Genomic DNA, 16,434 nt, shown 5'->3' on the forward strand with positions numbered 1-16,434 from the left:
TGACCTTATAGAAATATAAAAATAATTCTTGTCAAAGCTACATCACTGAGCTTTAAAACCTCTGAAAAGCCTTGTCAGATTTCATCATTCTTTGACTTCCTAAGTCTTCATCCTGCATTTGGAAGAAGAGACTTTTCCTCGGCCACATCACAGGTCAAGGGGAAACTGGAAACAGGCTGACACTTGGGAACATGAAAAAGTAAGAAGCAAGAAAGGAACCTTCAGAAAACGCGAACCCCACTCATTGAGGAATGTGTTTCATGAAGCTGTTTGATCTCTGATCCTAAACATTCTGAAGAACAGTTTGCAGTCTCCATTTTCCCATGTCTTCCTCAAGGATGACAGACTTAGGAGACCAGAATCACAGGCAGACCTTTCCTGGAGACTTCTGAGGACAAGATTAGAAGTTATTCCATAAATACTGTGGCTGAGGAATGAATGAATCTTAAATACCTTAGATAAGAAAGTGAGAGATGACAAGAATAGGTGAAGAGGAAGTAACTCTAGGTGTGCCCTAGTGAGCAGACTGCAGTTCTTCCACTCCTGAAACTTTCAGATATCTTTTGCAGCAGCATCTCCTGTCAGTCCTAAACATGCACACACACACAAATTCAGGAGTTCCAAGGTCAAATTTTCGAGCCTCATTCAGTTCAGTCAGTGTACCCGGATGATGCAAAGCAGAAGTCGTAAGTCTCTGGACCATCGAGGACTTGCCGAGATTTCTGGCACCTGAGACACACTGAGGGAAGTTAACTGCCCATCTCTTCAGCGTCATCATCTTGCTGGCATACCTCTTCAGTAAAGAGTCAGTAGTTGCCACCTGCCCCCATAGTGCAGTATTCTATGCCAGACTTCCTTATATTGTTGAAACAGAGGCTGAACACTTCAGTGGAGGCTGTTCTGTCAGATAATGCCCAGGACCAGAGAATCCACCCTTGGGCCTGTTGTACAATAGTGCTGCCTCCAGCTGAGGCCAGCTAGCCAGTGGGGGAATCAGAGCAATTCACCGTCAGGACTGCCTTCAAGAGGACCCGGTACTGCCTGTTGTGTGAACTACATCTGGAAAATGTCAAAAGATAAGGAAACCTGGCCAAATATGAGGGGCTCTCTTTTCTCATATTTTTGAAAGGCTGAGTGAATCCCCCTTCCTTGGTAGGCAGTAGAATGGGGAACATGGGGTTATACAGTATTCTTATATTCTGAAACTAGACTAGGAGAGGAAATAATCCCAAAGCTGAGAGGCAGATACAGCAGCAGTAGATGACGAGGTGCATGGCTTAAGCGCTTATTTATACCGACTAACCAAATGCGTCTCTGCGGTCGTTCTTTAGCCACTAAGTCATGTCTGACTCATTGCAGCCCTGTGGACTGTAACCCGCCAGGCTCCTCCGGATTTCCCAGGCAAGAGTACTGGAATGGGTTGTCATTCTTTTCTCTAGGAGATCTTCCTGACCCAGAAGTTGAACCCACGTCTCCTGCATTGACAAGCAGATTCTTTACCACTGAGCCACCAGGGAAGCCCCAAAATGTGGTTATTGAGATAGATGTTTCTACTGATGCCTACATACGTGGATTCATGAGGAGATACATTCCACATCACTTGGAAACTATCTTCTCATGCAGTTACCATTTAGCCCTCAATTTTCTTTCTCCTTCCTCAAGCTCACCATGACCAAGTCTGCTCTAGCGGTGTCTCCCGTGAATTTCTGCATCCTGAGATGAGCTGGCCCCCACAGATAGTAGATAGCTTTATCTCCTGTTCTTTACCTTCCTTCACCTCTTGGGTCCTTAAAACTCTCTTGGGTGGGTTTGTACAAGATCACAAATCAGGTAAATGCAGAAATGTGGCAGGAGTCAGAGGGCAAAGAAAGAATGAAATGAGAGATCAAAAATATTTAATCCAGAGCTTACCTGTATTGCATAATCTGTGAATAAGAAAGCCTCAGGTAAAGGCCCAGGATCAAAATTCAAGCTTGACTATTGAGCAACAACTCTGCTAGAAGTTTGAACTTTATTCTTTCAGCAGTGGGAAGCCAGAGGAGGTGTTTCAGCAGGAGAGAACAAAAATCAAATAGTTGTGGTTGTTCATTGTTAAGATTTAAAGAGAAAGTGAGGATAGATTAGAGGGAGAGATTAAGAGAAGGGAATATTCGTTACAAGGCTCTTGTAGTTAAGTTCAGGCAAGAGATGTTGAGCATCTGAGCTAAGACAGTGGAACAGGGAATGGAGAGGGTACCAGCTCAGCAGATGGTGGAGAAGAGGTGAAAGGGAGAAGGTCAGCTTGGACCACACTGGCATCAGAATGGAGGCAGGACCTGTTGCACAAAGGACCTCTTGCACAAAGGCTTCCGTCTGCCTTCTTTCCTCCCTTGTGGTTCGGGCCCCAGGGCCTCACGCGTAACCTCAGATCTATGTGTCATTTGGCCACTGAGTACTCAGACAGGAGCCTGTTCAGGTGACTCAGGCACACACACGGTCTCACTGCCCTCTTTCTTAGGGCCCCCTGCTTCCCCATAACAGAGCTCCAACGTCTTTCTCCCACTCTGCCACTCTCTTTCCTTCTCTGCTAAAAACGATGGGGTTTTTTGGTTCTGGTCCATAGGAACCAGCATAGGAGTCTGTGGTGACCCTGGCATCCCAGCCCATGGCATCCGTCTGGGGGACAGCTTTGCCCCGGGCAGCCTAATGCGTTTCAGCTGTGAAGCTGGCCACGTGCTCCGGGGATCATCAGAACGAACTTGTCAACCCAACGGCTCGTGGAGCGGCGTGCAGCCTGAGTGTGGAGGTAATGTATGTGACCATTCTGCTTCTCCCCTTTGCCCGCCCCAGGGTCTTCCCCTGTTTTCCTGCTCCCTAGCGCCTGCCCTCACCCGCACAGATAAAATCAAAGGCCCCATTTAAACCCTTGGCCAGGTGATGAGTGGACATCAACAGAGAGTTCATGTTCATCTCATTAGTAATCCAAAGGCAAACATAATCCCCACCCTAACCTCAGAAGGGAAGATACCAGGATAAATTAAGTTTTGCAGATTTGCTCACTTGTTTCCATATAGCTTCATTCAACAACCATGTGCCAAATGATATAGTATATGCTAGAGACACAGTGGTGGCCAAGCCAGACACACTTTCCCCTCTGGAGCTTACAATTTAAGATTAAACAAACATCCAAAGTGCCAAAAAATATACAAAATCCAATTTTACAAAACACTTTAAAAGTAATATAAGCCCTTAATGATGGTTCCTGGGATGGCCTCTGTAGGAGAAGAGGAAAGACACAATATACAGTCATCATCTAGCTAGGGAGAAGTGGGAATGGAATAGAGAAACAGGGAAATATATAATTACCAGGCGGCAGCACCAAGGGCTCATTAAGGTAAGAGCCATTAACTTAAAGTGACAGTCAGCATTAGTCTGGGTTTTTGTTCAAGCACATTTTGCTATACAGTTTTGGACACAGGGTAGGTGAAGCATTATGTGTAGTTAGGGTTTTACTAGGTAACTAGTAACTAAGCATAGGTGACTAAGGCATAAAGAAAGTGGCAAGGGAGAGGAGGGTATATACAAAGCAGTGATTTGTGATGGATGTTAGCCTCTAGTCTGGGGATGGAGGGAATAGGATCATCAGTGGAGTAAGAGGCTATGAAAAGGTGACAAGATCATTGGATTATAGGTCCCAATCACCAGGAAACAAATTCCAGAGGGAGTGAGCTAAAGAAATACACGGCAGTGGTTAGGGAATGGGCTGCACGGACTTGAGATTGCAGCATGGTCCTGGAGAGCAAGGGGAGATGCTCTGGGCCATGTTCGGGGACACCTGCCCAGGAAATGACACAGATGGGGTCAGTGCCCTCTCCCACTTGTCTCCCCAAAGTCCTGCCTTTCTGGGGGTGCAAAGTTAGTTTTTATAGGATTTTGTAGGCATAGTAAGAGGCAGAGTAAGCTTGTGGTAATGAGTGTATTGGCAAGGAAAGAATTTACTATATTCTCACATATCCGCTGTGACCAGGTTCCCTTTCTTGCTGCCCAGACCCCAGGATGGAATCAGTCACCATGTCAGGAGGGTTCAGGGAACAGAAAGTAGGTGGCTAAGAGTTTCAACCTGGAAGCAAGTATTTGTTGAATAAGGTTGTGTGTGTATGTAACATGTATACAACTCTTAGTGACGTCCCTTGACAAGCTCCCAGTTACCTTTCAAGGTTCTACTCAAATTCTTATCTCCAGCCCCAGTAAGCCACTCCCTTCTTAGTGCTTTTTTCCCTTGAAGTGTAGCACTTGCCACATCATATTTTAATTCATCTGTTTATAGGTAGGTTCTTAAGATAGACTGGGCTCCTCAAAGGCAGGGGTCATAGCTCGGTCATCACTGCATTTCCAGTACCTACGCAGCACAATACTTGTTGAGTCAATGGGTACTAGGGCTTATCTGCTCTGCAAAATGATTCTTATCATTTTGGGACTATGGGACCATGTAAATGTCATACATACTTACAAAATAAAATTAAGTGAAAAATTAGAAACAAGTAATCTCTATCAAAAATCAAAATGGAAACAAATGAACTTAACTATGTGTCAAGCTGGTGATTTAATAACCCAGAGAATTATTTCAGTTGACTTGAAAAAATGAAATTTGAATATGGTATATATATCCTAAGGACAAACAACTGCAATGAAATCTTAAACTGGTTCTAAAACTGTATGGTTTTAGCAATCATATTGCTGGTAATCAAATTGGAGTGATAATTCTGAAACTGTTACATGTATAATACCCTACTCTATGTGGATAAAGCATTATTGTCATTAAGAATCAAGATTTTAAAATAAAAGAGGTATCATATAAAAGATGAAAAAGTTAAGGAAAAACTCTTAATTCTAAACTTGGCTTTGTGATATCAGTATAAACTCATAATGTATTTTCAATCTGAAAAGTTATTTTCCCAATCTAAAAGTCTAGAATCAATGACCAGCTCCATAGCAGTGAGTACCCTTAATGCCCAGACTGTAGGTTTTAAATCCATTGTCCATTAAAAGGAACCGAGCTCTTTAGGGAAATGACTGATTCCAGGACTGGGGCAGGAAACACACAAAATTAACATGGAAACTCTTGTCACTCCAGCAAGGAATCTACCAAACACAACTGGGTCATGTCAGAGGAACTCAGGAGCCAACTTGAAAGGGTTTCCATTCGTCAGAGATGGAATAATTTGAATGTCAACAAAAATAAAAGTGACAACAGAAGGCAACATAACAAAGAAACTTAAATCTGTGAATTCAAATGATTGTCCTTTGGAGCTTGCTAGGGAACCAACTAATTATTCTCATATATGATTTATTTTTTTAAAATCAAGCATTAGTCCAACCTTCCTGTGTGAACTGTGTTTCAGGGTAAGCAAATATTTGATGATGGGCAAGTTCTTTACTAAAGAACCTGAGCTAAAGCAGAAAGAATTGTGGAATTGATCAACAGGGATCTACTGTCTAGCATAGGAAACTCTGCTCAATATTATATGGCAACCTAAGTGGGAAAAAACTTGAAAAAGAATAGATACATGTGTATAAATAACTGAATTACACCTGAAACTATCACAACATTGATAATCAACTATACTCCAATATAAAATAAAAAGTTAAACAAATAATTTAAAATTTTTTAATTTAAAAAGAATTGTAGAATTAAAATGATACCATTTCTATCCCCTAATGAATCTGGTCAACAATGTTTACTTTCTACTGAAACCATTAAATGGCAACTAATAGGAGCTTAATAATGCCAGATGAGGCAGGCAGACGTGACCCACTGAGCAGCCTCAACATCATTAACAAGGAGGCAGCCAGACATTCTGTGCCTCTAATGTGATGCGATAAAAACACAAAACCACTTGCGAAGTACCTTTGTTAAGAAGTAGAACTTGACTGCGGTAATGACAGAGGAGCATATTGAACAATGCCTCGTTCACCAAGTTAGTAAAATCCACAAAGTGTGAAGTTCTACCAGTTAAATGCCCTGATTTCTGTGACAGATAAATTATAGGAGAGGGTAATCCAGTAACTTCTGGATTCAGAGAGTCTTAGAGACATGCCAATCAAATGTCATATGTGGACCTTTATGATTCAAACAAATCAACTATTAAAAAAAAGAGATACAGACAGAGTCTTGAGGAAGCCTAAGCACTGCTTGGCTATTTGGTGATATGAAGGAATCGTTTAAAATTTTAGGTGTGATAACAAAACAGATATGGTCTTTAATTTTCAGAAATCTTTAAAAATCCCTCCAAGTCTCTCCTCCCCTTCTGAGGGTGAGATGATCAGACATGGGAGCATCCCAAGAGGGATGCTTTCAATCCACAGGCTTCTGATGTAACCTGTGGCCTCCGCTCTGGGCAGGACTTAGCCTAACCCCAGGGGATGCCTGCCGTTGTTCTGATGAGTAATGTGTTCTTTCGGCTTCCTAGTGATCTCTTGCGGGAATCCTGGGACTCCAAGCAATGCCCGAGTCCTGTTCAGTGACGGCCTGGTTTTCTCCAGCTCCATCGTCTATGAGTGTCGGGAAGGCTACTACGCCACAGGCCTACTTAGCCGGCACTGCTCAGTCAATGGCACCTGGACGGGCAGTGATCCGGAGTGCACAGGTGAGAGCCTCTGGGTGCATGGCAGTGGGGCTGCTCCACGCCAGAGGAGAGGGCCGTCTGCCAGAGACTGGGAAGACTGGCTGGCGCTAAGGGACGTGACCTGGAATGAGGATCATACAGATCGCCTCCATTTACTGAGCACGTTCTGTGGGACTGCCCCTGAGCAAAGTGCTTTTTTTCGGATCTTTTGATGCTCACCGAAATCCCCTGTGAAACTAGGAAAGTGAAACTCACTCCGTCGTGTCTTGACTCTTTGTGCCCCCACGGACTACACAGTCCATGGGATTCTCCAGGCCAGCATACTGGAGTGAGTAGCCTTTCGTTTCTCCAGGGGATCTTCCCAACCCAGGAATCGAACCCAGGTCTCCTGAGTTGCAAGCGGATTCTTTACCAGCTGAGCCGCTGTTAGCTCTGCTTTCCCATAGGAGACAAGTGAGGCTCAAGAGAGCTTCAGAATATGTCATTGCCGTTCTCCAGGCTCTGGCCAGTTCCTGGGCTTTCTTTTACTCTTTCAGGGCAAACCCCCAGTGCTGAGCCTGATTCTCTTTCTACCTTAAAGCTGCTGCCATCTGTCATCTTTGTTAGCTCCATTTCTCCCTTCAGTCCATTCCCGCCCCCGCCTGGCTCCTCTTTCTTGCTTCTCCTAAGAGCAACTCCAGACCCTTTTCCTTGAAAAGCAAATCGCTGTGGGGCCCAGATGGAAGGAAGTGATTATAAAAGGGAATCTTATACAACATTCTCCCTTTCAGAGTCCTAGCTGCGCTTCCAGGCTCCATCTGAAATCCCCTGTCAGCTTCACTGTTGTTCCGAGGTCAGAGCTCACCAATCCCCACCCTCACTTGATACCGTAACACAGAAATGACCACTGTGTCAGTCACAAGGCCCTGCTCCTAGTCCACCGGGCCCACGGAGGCCTCCTGGGCAGAAGAGCAGTCAGTAAGATGCCCTTCCCAGCAGACAAACTGTCTTATCGACACATTTTAGGTCCATCATGTGGTCCATCAACACATCTTAGGCTCTTCAACCTGGAAACGTCCCTCCCTCTGGTCCCCAGCCTCATTTATGCAGGGAGCCCTCTGAATACTTCCTCTTAGAGGAGTGGGCTTTACATGAACACGATGGGTTTCCCAGCCCAAGTTGCTGGGGTGTGTAAGGATGGTGCCGCAAGGACGGGGGTGTAGGACAGCCTTTTCAGGGAGACTTGGCTGCGAGGAGTTAGAATGAACGGCACCCCAGCTGGGAACCTGGGAGGAGACGCGACATCCCTTCTCTGACAGTTTTCCTTCCCAAACATGTGGGGAGTGATCGGGATGGTGTTGGGATGCTAAGGAGGGAGGAGTCTGTGCTGGGAGTGAACGAGGCTCTGTCTCCACGTCCTAGTCATAAACTGCGGCGACCCTGGGGTTCCAGCCAACGGCCTCCGGCTGGGCAGCGACTTCAGGTACAACAGAACTGTCACCTACCAGTGCGTCCCTGGCTACATGATGGAGTCGCACAGGGTGTCCGTGCTGAGCTGCACCAAGGACCGGACGTGGAACGGCACCAAGCCGGTCTGCAAAGGTGTGTCTGGGGGCTACAGATGTGTGGACGCAGGGCTGGAGCAGGTACAAAAGCTTTGAACACCTGGAAGGGAGGGGGTGATGAAGCAGAGCCCTAACGTCTTATCTGGGGGTGTGCGAGGTGGGAGTGGTCCCTGAACATCTGCAGGGAGGCAGTGGGAAGGTCCTGGGCCTTGAACCTGGAGGACAGGGTGGTGCAGGGAAGAGCGCGTGGTTGGAAGGTGCAACGAGACCGAGCTCCCAAGGGAAGAGGGGTGGCTCCTGATTGCTCTCACTTAGCCCGGGCTCCTGGAAGGCCAGTTGCCTCAGTGCCGACGGCAGCCCTGGTTCCCCAGGGCAGCCCCAGCACTCCACCTACCTTGGTCTCCCCCAGCTATCATGTGCAAGCCGCCTCAGCTCATCCCCAACGGGAAAGTGGTGGGATCCGACTTCATGTGGGGCTCAAGCGTGACGTACGCCTGCTTGGAGGGGTACCAGCTCTCCCTGCCCGCGGTGCTCACCTGCCAGGGGAACGGGTCCTGGACTGGAGAGCTGCCTCAGTGTTTCCGTAAGTCGCTCACAGGGGGCCTCCAGGGCACCCATTTGCTTGCTCCTCTCCTTCCCCGCTCAGAACTCTGCTGCTGGAAGGCCTAGAATGAGGCTCCCCTCTCCAAATCAGGGAGCTTTGTCAAAGAGCACTATTAAGAAAGGAAGGGATCTTAAAGGAAGAATGTGAGAGTATCTTCATTGAGCCCTGGCTCCGGTCACTGGGTGGCATCACAGTGGAGGGAAATTAAACCAGATACAGGAGATGCTTCCTAACTGAAAAAGCTGTTAACTGGATGGGATAGAACCCAAAGATGGAGTCAGAGGTGGGCAGGTGGGGCAGTGCTAGAGACGTGCCTGACTTTAAGGATGAGACCCTGCCCTGGGACACTTGTGATTTTCCAGCGCGAGGATCGTTTCTTATCTACCTGCCCTGATTATGTCTTGAAGAGCCCCAAGTCCTTTCCAGGGCTCATTTCTTACCACATCCCCCAGAGAAGGAGATTCCAGGTCACTTATTCATGTCTTACCCCATAATCGGGCTCTGGAAGGTTTTCTCCGTGCCCATGCTTTGGACAAATGGTAGGACCTATTTTTCCTTTCTGCTTGGCATTTATCTAATGCTGCAGAAAACTGTCGACATAACTCACGACACTGTTTGGGGGCCTCTGAAACTTCACTTCAATTTGGGAAATTTCAGCAGAGATGAAGGCCAGTAAAAGTTGACCCAGGACAGGCAGCATGAGTTTTCTGGTTAAGCCTTTAGGCCTTGACATCCCTTCCAGGAAACATGAGGAGGATGGCAAGTCTCCGGGTTCAGTCTGGACACCTTGCATTTTCTTGGGAAATAGCTGAATTGCTTTTAAACAATGAATCATGGTTATCATTTCTAAAAATGTCCTATATCTGAAAATACAAAGAAGAATGAAATAATCATCTGAACCCTCACTTCCCAAAGATAACTAGTTAGGCTTGTCATTACACTTCCACACAATCACTAAGCATTTTTGCATGTATAGCAGTATATACTCAATTTTCTATAAATGGTATTGAATCATGCTGTTCACAACTTGTGTTCATTGACAGGCCGTCAGCTCGTTGCTCTGTCAATATGTACTAATCTATACATCATCCTTTTTAATGGTTTTAAAAAATTCCTCTATTATAGATGCCACGCCATTTTAATCTTCACCTACCAGTGATAAATTTGGATCTCTCCGGTTTAACCATGTTACAAACAGTTCTGCAATAAACAGCTTCAAAAGGAGCATTTCTTTACCCTTGTGGTAAAGTCCTGGGAGTGAGGATGCTGGGCCATGTAGCACACTATTCTTCTTGATACATGCTGCCAAAGTGTCTTCTAGAAAAAGTATTCCTATTTACACTCCCACCTGCAGTTGATGAGAATATTTCTTGACTCACACCCTCATAAACAATTGATTTGGCCAATATTATTTGGCCGATATTATTTACCAACCTGAGAAGTTTTAAAAGATGTCTAAGATTTTAAGATATCTAAGATTTTAATTCGGAGAAGGCAATGGCACCCCACTCCAGTACTCTTGCCTGGAAAATCCCATGGATGGAGGAGCCTGGTAGGCTGCAGTCCATGGGGTCACTAAGTGTCGGACACGACTGAGCGACTTCACTTTTACTTTTCACTTCCATGCATTGGAGAAGGAAATGGCAACCCACTCCAGAATTCTTGCCTGGAGAATCCCAGGGACGGGGGAGCCTGGTGGGCTGCCATGTATGGGATCGCACAGAGTTGGACACAACTGAAGCGACTTAGCAGCAGCAGCAAGATTTTAATTGGCATCACGTTGCTTCTTAGCAGAGCTGGGCTGCCCTTTCTTTGTCATCCAAGAGTTGCTGCTTCCTGAATGTGGGGACTTTTGATCAGCTCAGCCTTTCATGGACTTCTGATTGGTCCATCCAGGCTCTCCAGATTCCAGGACCAGGCTTCCATTTGATTTTTGCATCTGATTCCCAACCTCTTAACTCTGTGTACACACACACACGAACACACACACACATACATACACACTCACAAGCATAGCACAAAGAATGTTCCTCAGGCTTGAAGTGATGTCTTAGGGAACTCTGACTTCCGTAGTCAGTTTTTTAAGATCCTCTCTGCTGGTCCAAATGAAATGGACACTCTTAGACCCTGCTTTTTGTAGGGTAAGTGCACAGTCTTTGGAAGGACATTCGGCGATACAGGTCAAAAGCTGCAAACACACTCAAACCTTTAAAGATAATAAGTTCACTCCTCGAGAATTCTCCTAAGGAAATAATACAAGTTAAACAAAAGCCACATGAAACTTTATAATAATAGAAAATGCCTAAGAAGAGGGTTGTGATCAGCTGTAATCATTTTGTACAGCATCTCACTGCAGATTTGTGTAGCCGGTAAGCGATCATAATGACATAAACACGGGACATGTTGACAGAATAGCAAGAGAACAAAGCAAAGTCAACAGCACCTGGACACGGGTTTGCAGGCACACACGTGTTTCCACACAGCTGGACAAACGCTAGAAGGGAAGGAGCACAAAAATGCAAAACCTGTGGGTAGTCGGGTGAGTTTATTTTCACTCGATGGTCTGAACTTCCTGTAAAGTTACTCCTTTAGGTGGATATGATGACTAAGAAGCATTTGAATCTGGAGAGGAGAGGAAGCCACAGAGCGGCACTGAGGCAGGTGCAGCGCTGACGCAGGGCTTCTCCACAGCCAGAGTTCCAGGGGAGCCAGGAGGAGAGCAGTGCCAAGACCAGTGGCTGGGTGGCGGTGAAGGGGGCGAGCAGACTGAGCTCTAGACAGCGACTTGGACCTGCCTCTCTCCCTCTTCTCCCCAGCTGTGTTCTGCGGAGATCCTGGCGTCCCAGCCCGAGGCAGGAGAGAGGACCGAGGATTCTCCTACAGGTCGTCTGTCTCCTTCTCCTGCCAGCCCCCTCTGGTGCTGGTGGGCTCTCCACGGAGGTTCTGCCAGTCAGATGGGACATGGAGTGGTACTCAGCCCAGCTGCATAGGTGAGAGGTGACCGGGAGCAGGGTGTCCCTGCTGGTGGACATCCTTCTTTAGGGCCCAAGATGACGAATTTTCTTCCCTGTCTCATCTGCAAAACGGAGCAAGTGCTCCTCTGAGCTCCTTAAAACAAGATGTGAAGTAGCCAGGGTTCATATGCTGCCGGGAATCATAGCCAGCTAGGGGGTGACTCGAGGGGAGAGTCCAAAAGGCCAGGCCATCGGGACATGCCTCCATCCCCTTTCTCATGCCTGCTTCTCAGGGTGTGCAGGGACCACCAAAGTTTCTGTGACCGTGGTCTGTTTCTTTGTTTTTGCAATCCAGACCCCACACTGACCACATGTGTGGACCCCGGCATGCCGCAGTTCGGGATACAGAACAGCTCCCAAGGCTACCAGGTAACGAGGTCCACCAATCTCAGGTCTCTGTGCCTCCTGTCCCTTCCGGTCACTGTCAGTCTCAGAGGACCCAGGGGCCTTCCTCAGGACAGCACTGGGGGTGGATGAGACATGGGAACCTGAAGAGAGAAGCAGCCTGTCTCTTTAAGCCATGCAGCATGGCAGCCCCTCTCCCCCCCCCCGCCCACCTGCAGAAATGGGCAGGTGTTTCCACCAATCAGAGAAGCTGGTGTGGAAGAGCAGGATTCACGTGTAGCTCCATAGACACTGCTCAGTAGCCCCGTGTGATGGGGACAGGGCGTTTACAGGAATACAGAAATGAGTGAGACAGGTAGACCTCCTGTCCCCAGGGAAGCCATACCCTATGGGCCCACACCCGGTGGTCAGAGCAAGCAGGTGCCACACGGGAGGCTGGCCCATCCCAGCCAGATACAGGCTCCAGGGACACATCTCAGAGGGAGCTTCAAAAGGAAATGATTTGGACCTGGATGGGCCCTTCTGAGCAGAAGGAAGCAGGAAAGGAAGGAGTATGTTCAAGGCAGGACAATGAACCGGAGCCCCCGATGTGCCCAGGGGAATATCAGGGACCACGCCGGAAATGGCAGGTCAGGATCTAGCCAAGCAATGACATTTATTCACAAAGACCACGTTTGACAAATATTTACTGCTGTAAACTATTCTAGGCACTAGGAATACAGTGAGAACAAAACAAGCCAAGTGCCTCTAAGGGCTGGTGATGATAAATAAGCAAGATCATTTCTGCAACCAGCAAGCACTGCACGCGGCTCAGTACACAGGGGTGTGGCGGGGAAGTGGGGGTGCTGTTTTAGGAAGTATAGTGAGGGGAGAGGTTTCCTGAGCTTGGACTGTGGTGCCCTTGGTGAGAAGGGCGGGCATACCTGGCAGAGTCGGCAGCCAGGGCAGGTTGCGGGACTAGAAAGCAGGCCCGCCAGCAGGTCCAGAGGATAACAAGAGAGGAGAAGGATGTGAAGCCCAAGTGCTAGCCTGGGTTTGAAAACCTCCTTCACTTCACTTGGCACTGCCCTGTGAAGTTAAATATTCACACATCCTGTGACCCAGAGGCCCCAGTCATAGGAACCAACCCCGGAGACACTCTCATACATGTTACCAGGAAATGAGGAAAACCATGGCGTGGCCACAGCGTGGTTCATCCCTCAGCAGTGAGAAGGAAGGAACCATATCACACAACACAGATGAATCTCAGAAACAGTGCTGAATGTCAAAGGATACTATTTCAAGGAATATTGAAACCAAGAAAAACTTACTCTCTTTAGACATATATGTTCACGTGTGTGATAGTGGGCTTCCCATATGGCGCTAGTGGTAAAGAACCCACCTGCCAATGCAGGAGAGGCAAGAGACACGGGTTCGATCCCTGGGTTGGAAAGATCCCCTGGAGGAAGACATGGCAACCCACTTCAGTCTTCTTGCCGGGAGAATCCCATGAAGAGAGGAGCCTGGTGGGCTGCGGTCCATGGGGTCGCAAAGTGTTGGACACGACTGAAGAGACTTAGCATGCACGCACGCACGTATGTGACAGAATTACTCTCTAACGATGCAAGGAAATGAAAAACACAAAATTGAAGAGACTGGTTATCACTGAGGGAGCCGAGCAACACGACAGAGAAGGAACACCTAGATAGTTACAACCTTACTGATGCTGTTCCAGCCCATAAGTTGAGTACCAGGCTCCACTTAAAGTGTCCATTTTATTGTGATGATTCAGGTCTATATATTTGCCATATATTCCTCTTACACACCAAATATCACCTAATAAATTTTAAAAAGAGAGGGGCGTGAACTGGGTCAGGTCAGGCCTTGAGACCATGATAAGCATTTTGGATTTTATTCTCCATGTCATGGGAAACCATTTAAAAGGGACTTAATGTGACCCATCATTTGAACTATCATTCAGGACCCTGAGGTATTAGGGGTTAGGAATGGAAGAACTTAGAAAGGACAGTACTTCAGCATCTCGAGAGAACGATGAGAGTGGGACTGAGCTGAGTGGGGGCAGCAACAGTGGACGCAGAGTGGACATAGTGGACCTAGAGAGATTCAAAGGGATCAGGTGGAGATTCAAAGGGATCAGGTGGAGATTCAAAGGGATCAGGAGGTAGAGCCAAGAAGACTTAGTGATGGATTGGATGGAGGGGTCGAAGGAAAGGGAGGAAGCAACAATGACCTGAGGGTTTTTATTTGCCCAGCTGGGTGTAGAGAGGTGCCATTTGTTGAATAAAGTGATGAAATACAAAAGCAAATACAAAAGTGGGCATGGAGACAGGCCATGGAAGTTAAGTTTCACCTTGAGTTTGATTTGCTCCCAGGCGTCATAGAGACATGTGAGGGTCTTGAGCTGGAAAGCAGTGTGATCTGAGATGCACTTTAGGAAGCTGAGCTGGCAGCGTTCTGCCCCGTGGATTGGAAATGGAGAGATGGAGCTGGTGGTTGCAGGGAATATCAAGTCAGACAGTGAGGGGCTAGTGGAGGGTGAGGGTGGAGCAGGGGGAGAGATGACAGGGAGGGTGGCAATTCTGCTCACGAGATAGTTATAAAGCACAGCTCTAGATTCCACAGGGGACATGTCCTGAAAAGAATTTATACGTTCATGGAGGGAAGAGACATGCACAGTAATATTCTACTTCCCACAGTTCTTCACATGTTAGAAAACGCTTCCAAACCCACCCCCACGTTTGTGCGTCACAACATTCCACTGTAGTTGTGGCGGAGCCGTTCATCCCAAGTCTGCACCAGAGGGGCTGAAATGTAGAGAGTTTCGTGCAGCCAGTGGATGGCAGAGCTCACAGCCAGGGTCTTCTGATTCTGAGTCAGGTACTCGGTCCATTGTACCGGACTGAGTTACATCCCGCAAGAGCGTTGACCTGGCCCAGGGAGTTGGGGGAAGCCTTGAGGAAGAGGCATAATGTAAGCTGCCTCAAGGGATAAGTAAGATGTAACCAGGCAGAGAAGCAGAAGGGTGGGTAGCAGTAGGGTGGTGGGGAAGTAAGCAGTCGAGGGATGGGTGTGAAGCATCACTGGATGGAAGGTGATCCTGGGAACCTCCATCCCGGCCACAGGTTGGAAGCACCGTGCTCTTCCGTTGTCAGAAAGGTTACCTGCTCCAGGGCTCCACCTCCAGGACGTGTCTCCCCAACCTGACCTGGAGCGGAACGCCACCCGACTGTGTCCGTGAGTGCTCCCAGATAACTCCTCTCAGCAGCTCATAACCGCCCCGACCTGGGCCTGCAGGATGTGCTTGAATGCTCTGAGTGACAGGGAGCTCACAACTTCTTCTTGGGACTGTAGTGATCTCTTTGTAGTCCTTACCCCTTGGGGCACCCACCCCCAGAAGATATTTCTGCACAAAAGCCTTTCTGGTATTCAAAGGCAATTCCTATGCCTTAGCAAAGAAAAAGAAAGAACTTTCCCATGGCTGCAGAAACCAACAGTGACAAGGCCCACCCTCAGGATGGAAAATTTCAGGCTTTTGACTGTAATTACTCCCTCTCCCTCAGGAAAAGTGCCTGGGTTCCCTCCGGGTCCACTTAGTCATTATCCACGTGACCTCCGTCTTGACCACTTGCATAGACATCAGGCCTGGGGTGGGGTATGGGCGGGGATGCTGGCCATGAAAGGGGCCATAAGGGAAAGGGTGGGGCTGTTCCATTGAGAAACAGGGGCACAGGGGAGAGGCCTCCTGGAGACCCCAATCTCCCCCTACCCAGCAGTGTCTTCCCTCTCATCCAGCCCACCACTGCAAGCAGCCAGAGACACCAAGCCATGCCAACGTTGGGGCGCTGGACCTGCCCTCCATGGGCTATACGCTCATCTATTCCTGCCAGGAAGGCTTCTCCCTCAAGGGCGGCTCCGAGCACCGAACCTGCAAAGCAGATGGCAGCTGGACAGGCAAACCACCCATCTGCCTGGGTGCGTGTGCCCCCTCGGTGAACCTCTCCAGGGTGGGAGGCCAAAGGGGACAGCTGAGCTTGAGTGAGAGGGCCAAAGAAAAGAAAGAAGTGTTATTTCCAGAGGCTGGAAAATCTGCTTCTGATTTTCTGAGGTGTTGAGTCTAGGAGATGAAACCAGAGCAATCTAAAGAGCTCATAGTGAAGCCATCCCAAGTTTTATCTTTCTACCTGAGCTTGAACACTCCCCCCAGGTGTTAGGTATAGCTTCCCTTGTAGCTCAGTCGGTAACAAATCTGCCAGCAGTGCAGGAGATCTGGGTTCGATCCCTGGGTCTGGAAGATCCCCTGGAGAAGGAAATGGCAACCCACT

General features: G+C 47.9%; 1 protein-coding gene across 2 annotated transcripts in view; it reads left to right on the forward strand.

Annotated features, from left to right (window-relative positions):
* Positions 1 to 16,434, forward strand: part of CSMD2 (CUB and Sushi multiple domains 2) — a 678,038-nt gene that overhangs the window by 652,191 nt on the left and 9,413 nt on the right. For both annotated transcript variants that reach the window (XM_068966215.1, XM_068966217.1), the window contains 8 exons: positions 2,603 to 2,785; positions 6,450 to 6,626; positions 8,007 to 8,186; positions 8,559 to 8,732; positions 11,570 to 11,743; positions 12,063 to 12,136; positions 15,235 to 15,346; positions 15,905 to 16,084. In XM_068966215.1, coding sequence (XP_068822316.1) covers positions 2,603 to 2,785; positions 6,450 to 6,626; positions 8,007 to 8,186; positions 8,559 to 8,732; positions 11,570 to 11,743; positions 12,063 to 12,136; positions 15,235 to 15,346; positions 15,905 to 16,084 — 1,254 coding nt within the window. The remainder of the gene's footprint in view (positions 1 to 2,602; positions 2,786 to 6,449; positions 6,627 to 8,006; positions 8,187 to 8,558; positions 8,733 to 11,569; positions 11,744 to 12,062; positions 12,137 to 15,234; positions 15,347 to 15,904; positions 16,085 to 16,434) is intronic.

Source organism: Capricornis sumatraensis, chromosome 2 (assembly GCF_032405125.1).
Source record: "Capricornis sumatraensis isolate serow.1 chromosome 2, serow.2, whole genome shotgun sequence".
Lineage (NCBI taxonomy): Eukaryota > Metazoa > Chordata > Mammalia > Artiodactyla > Bovidae > Capricornis > Capricornis sumatraensis.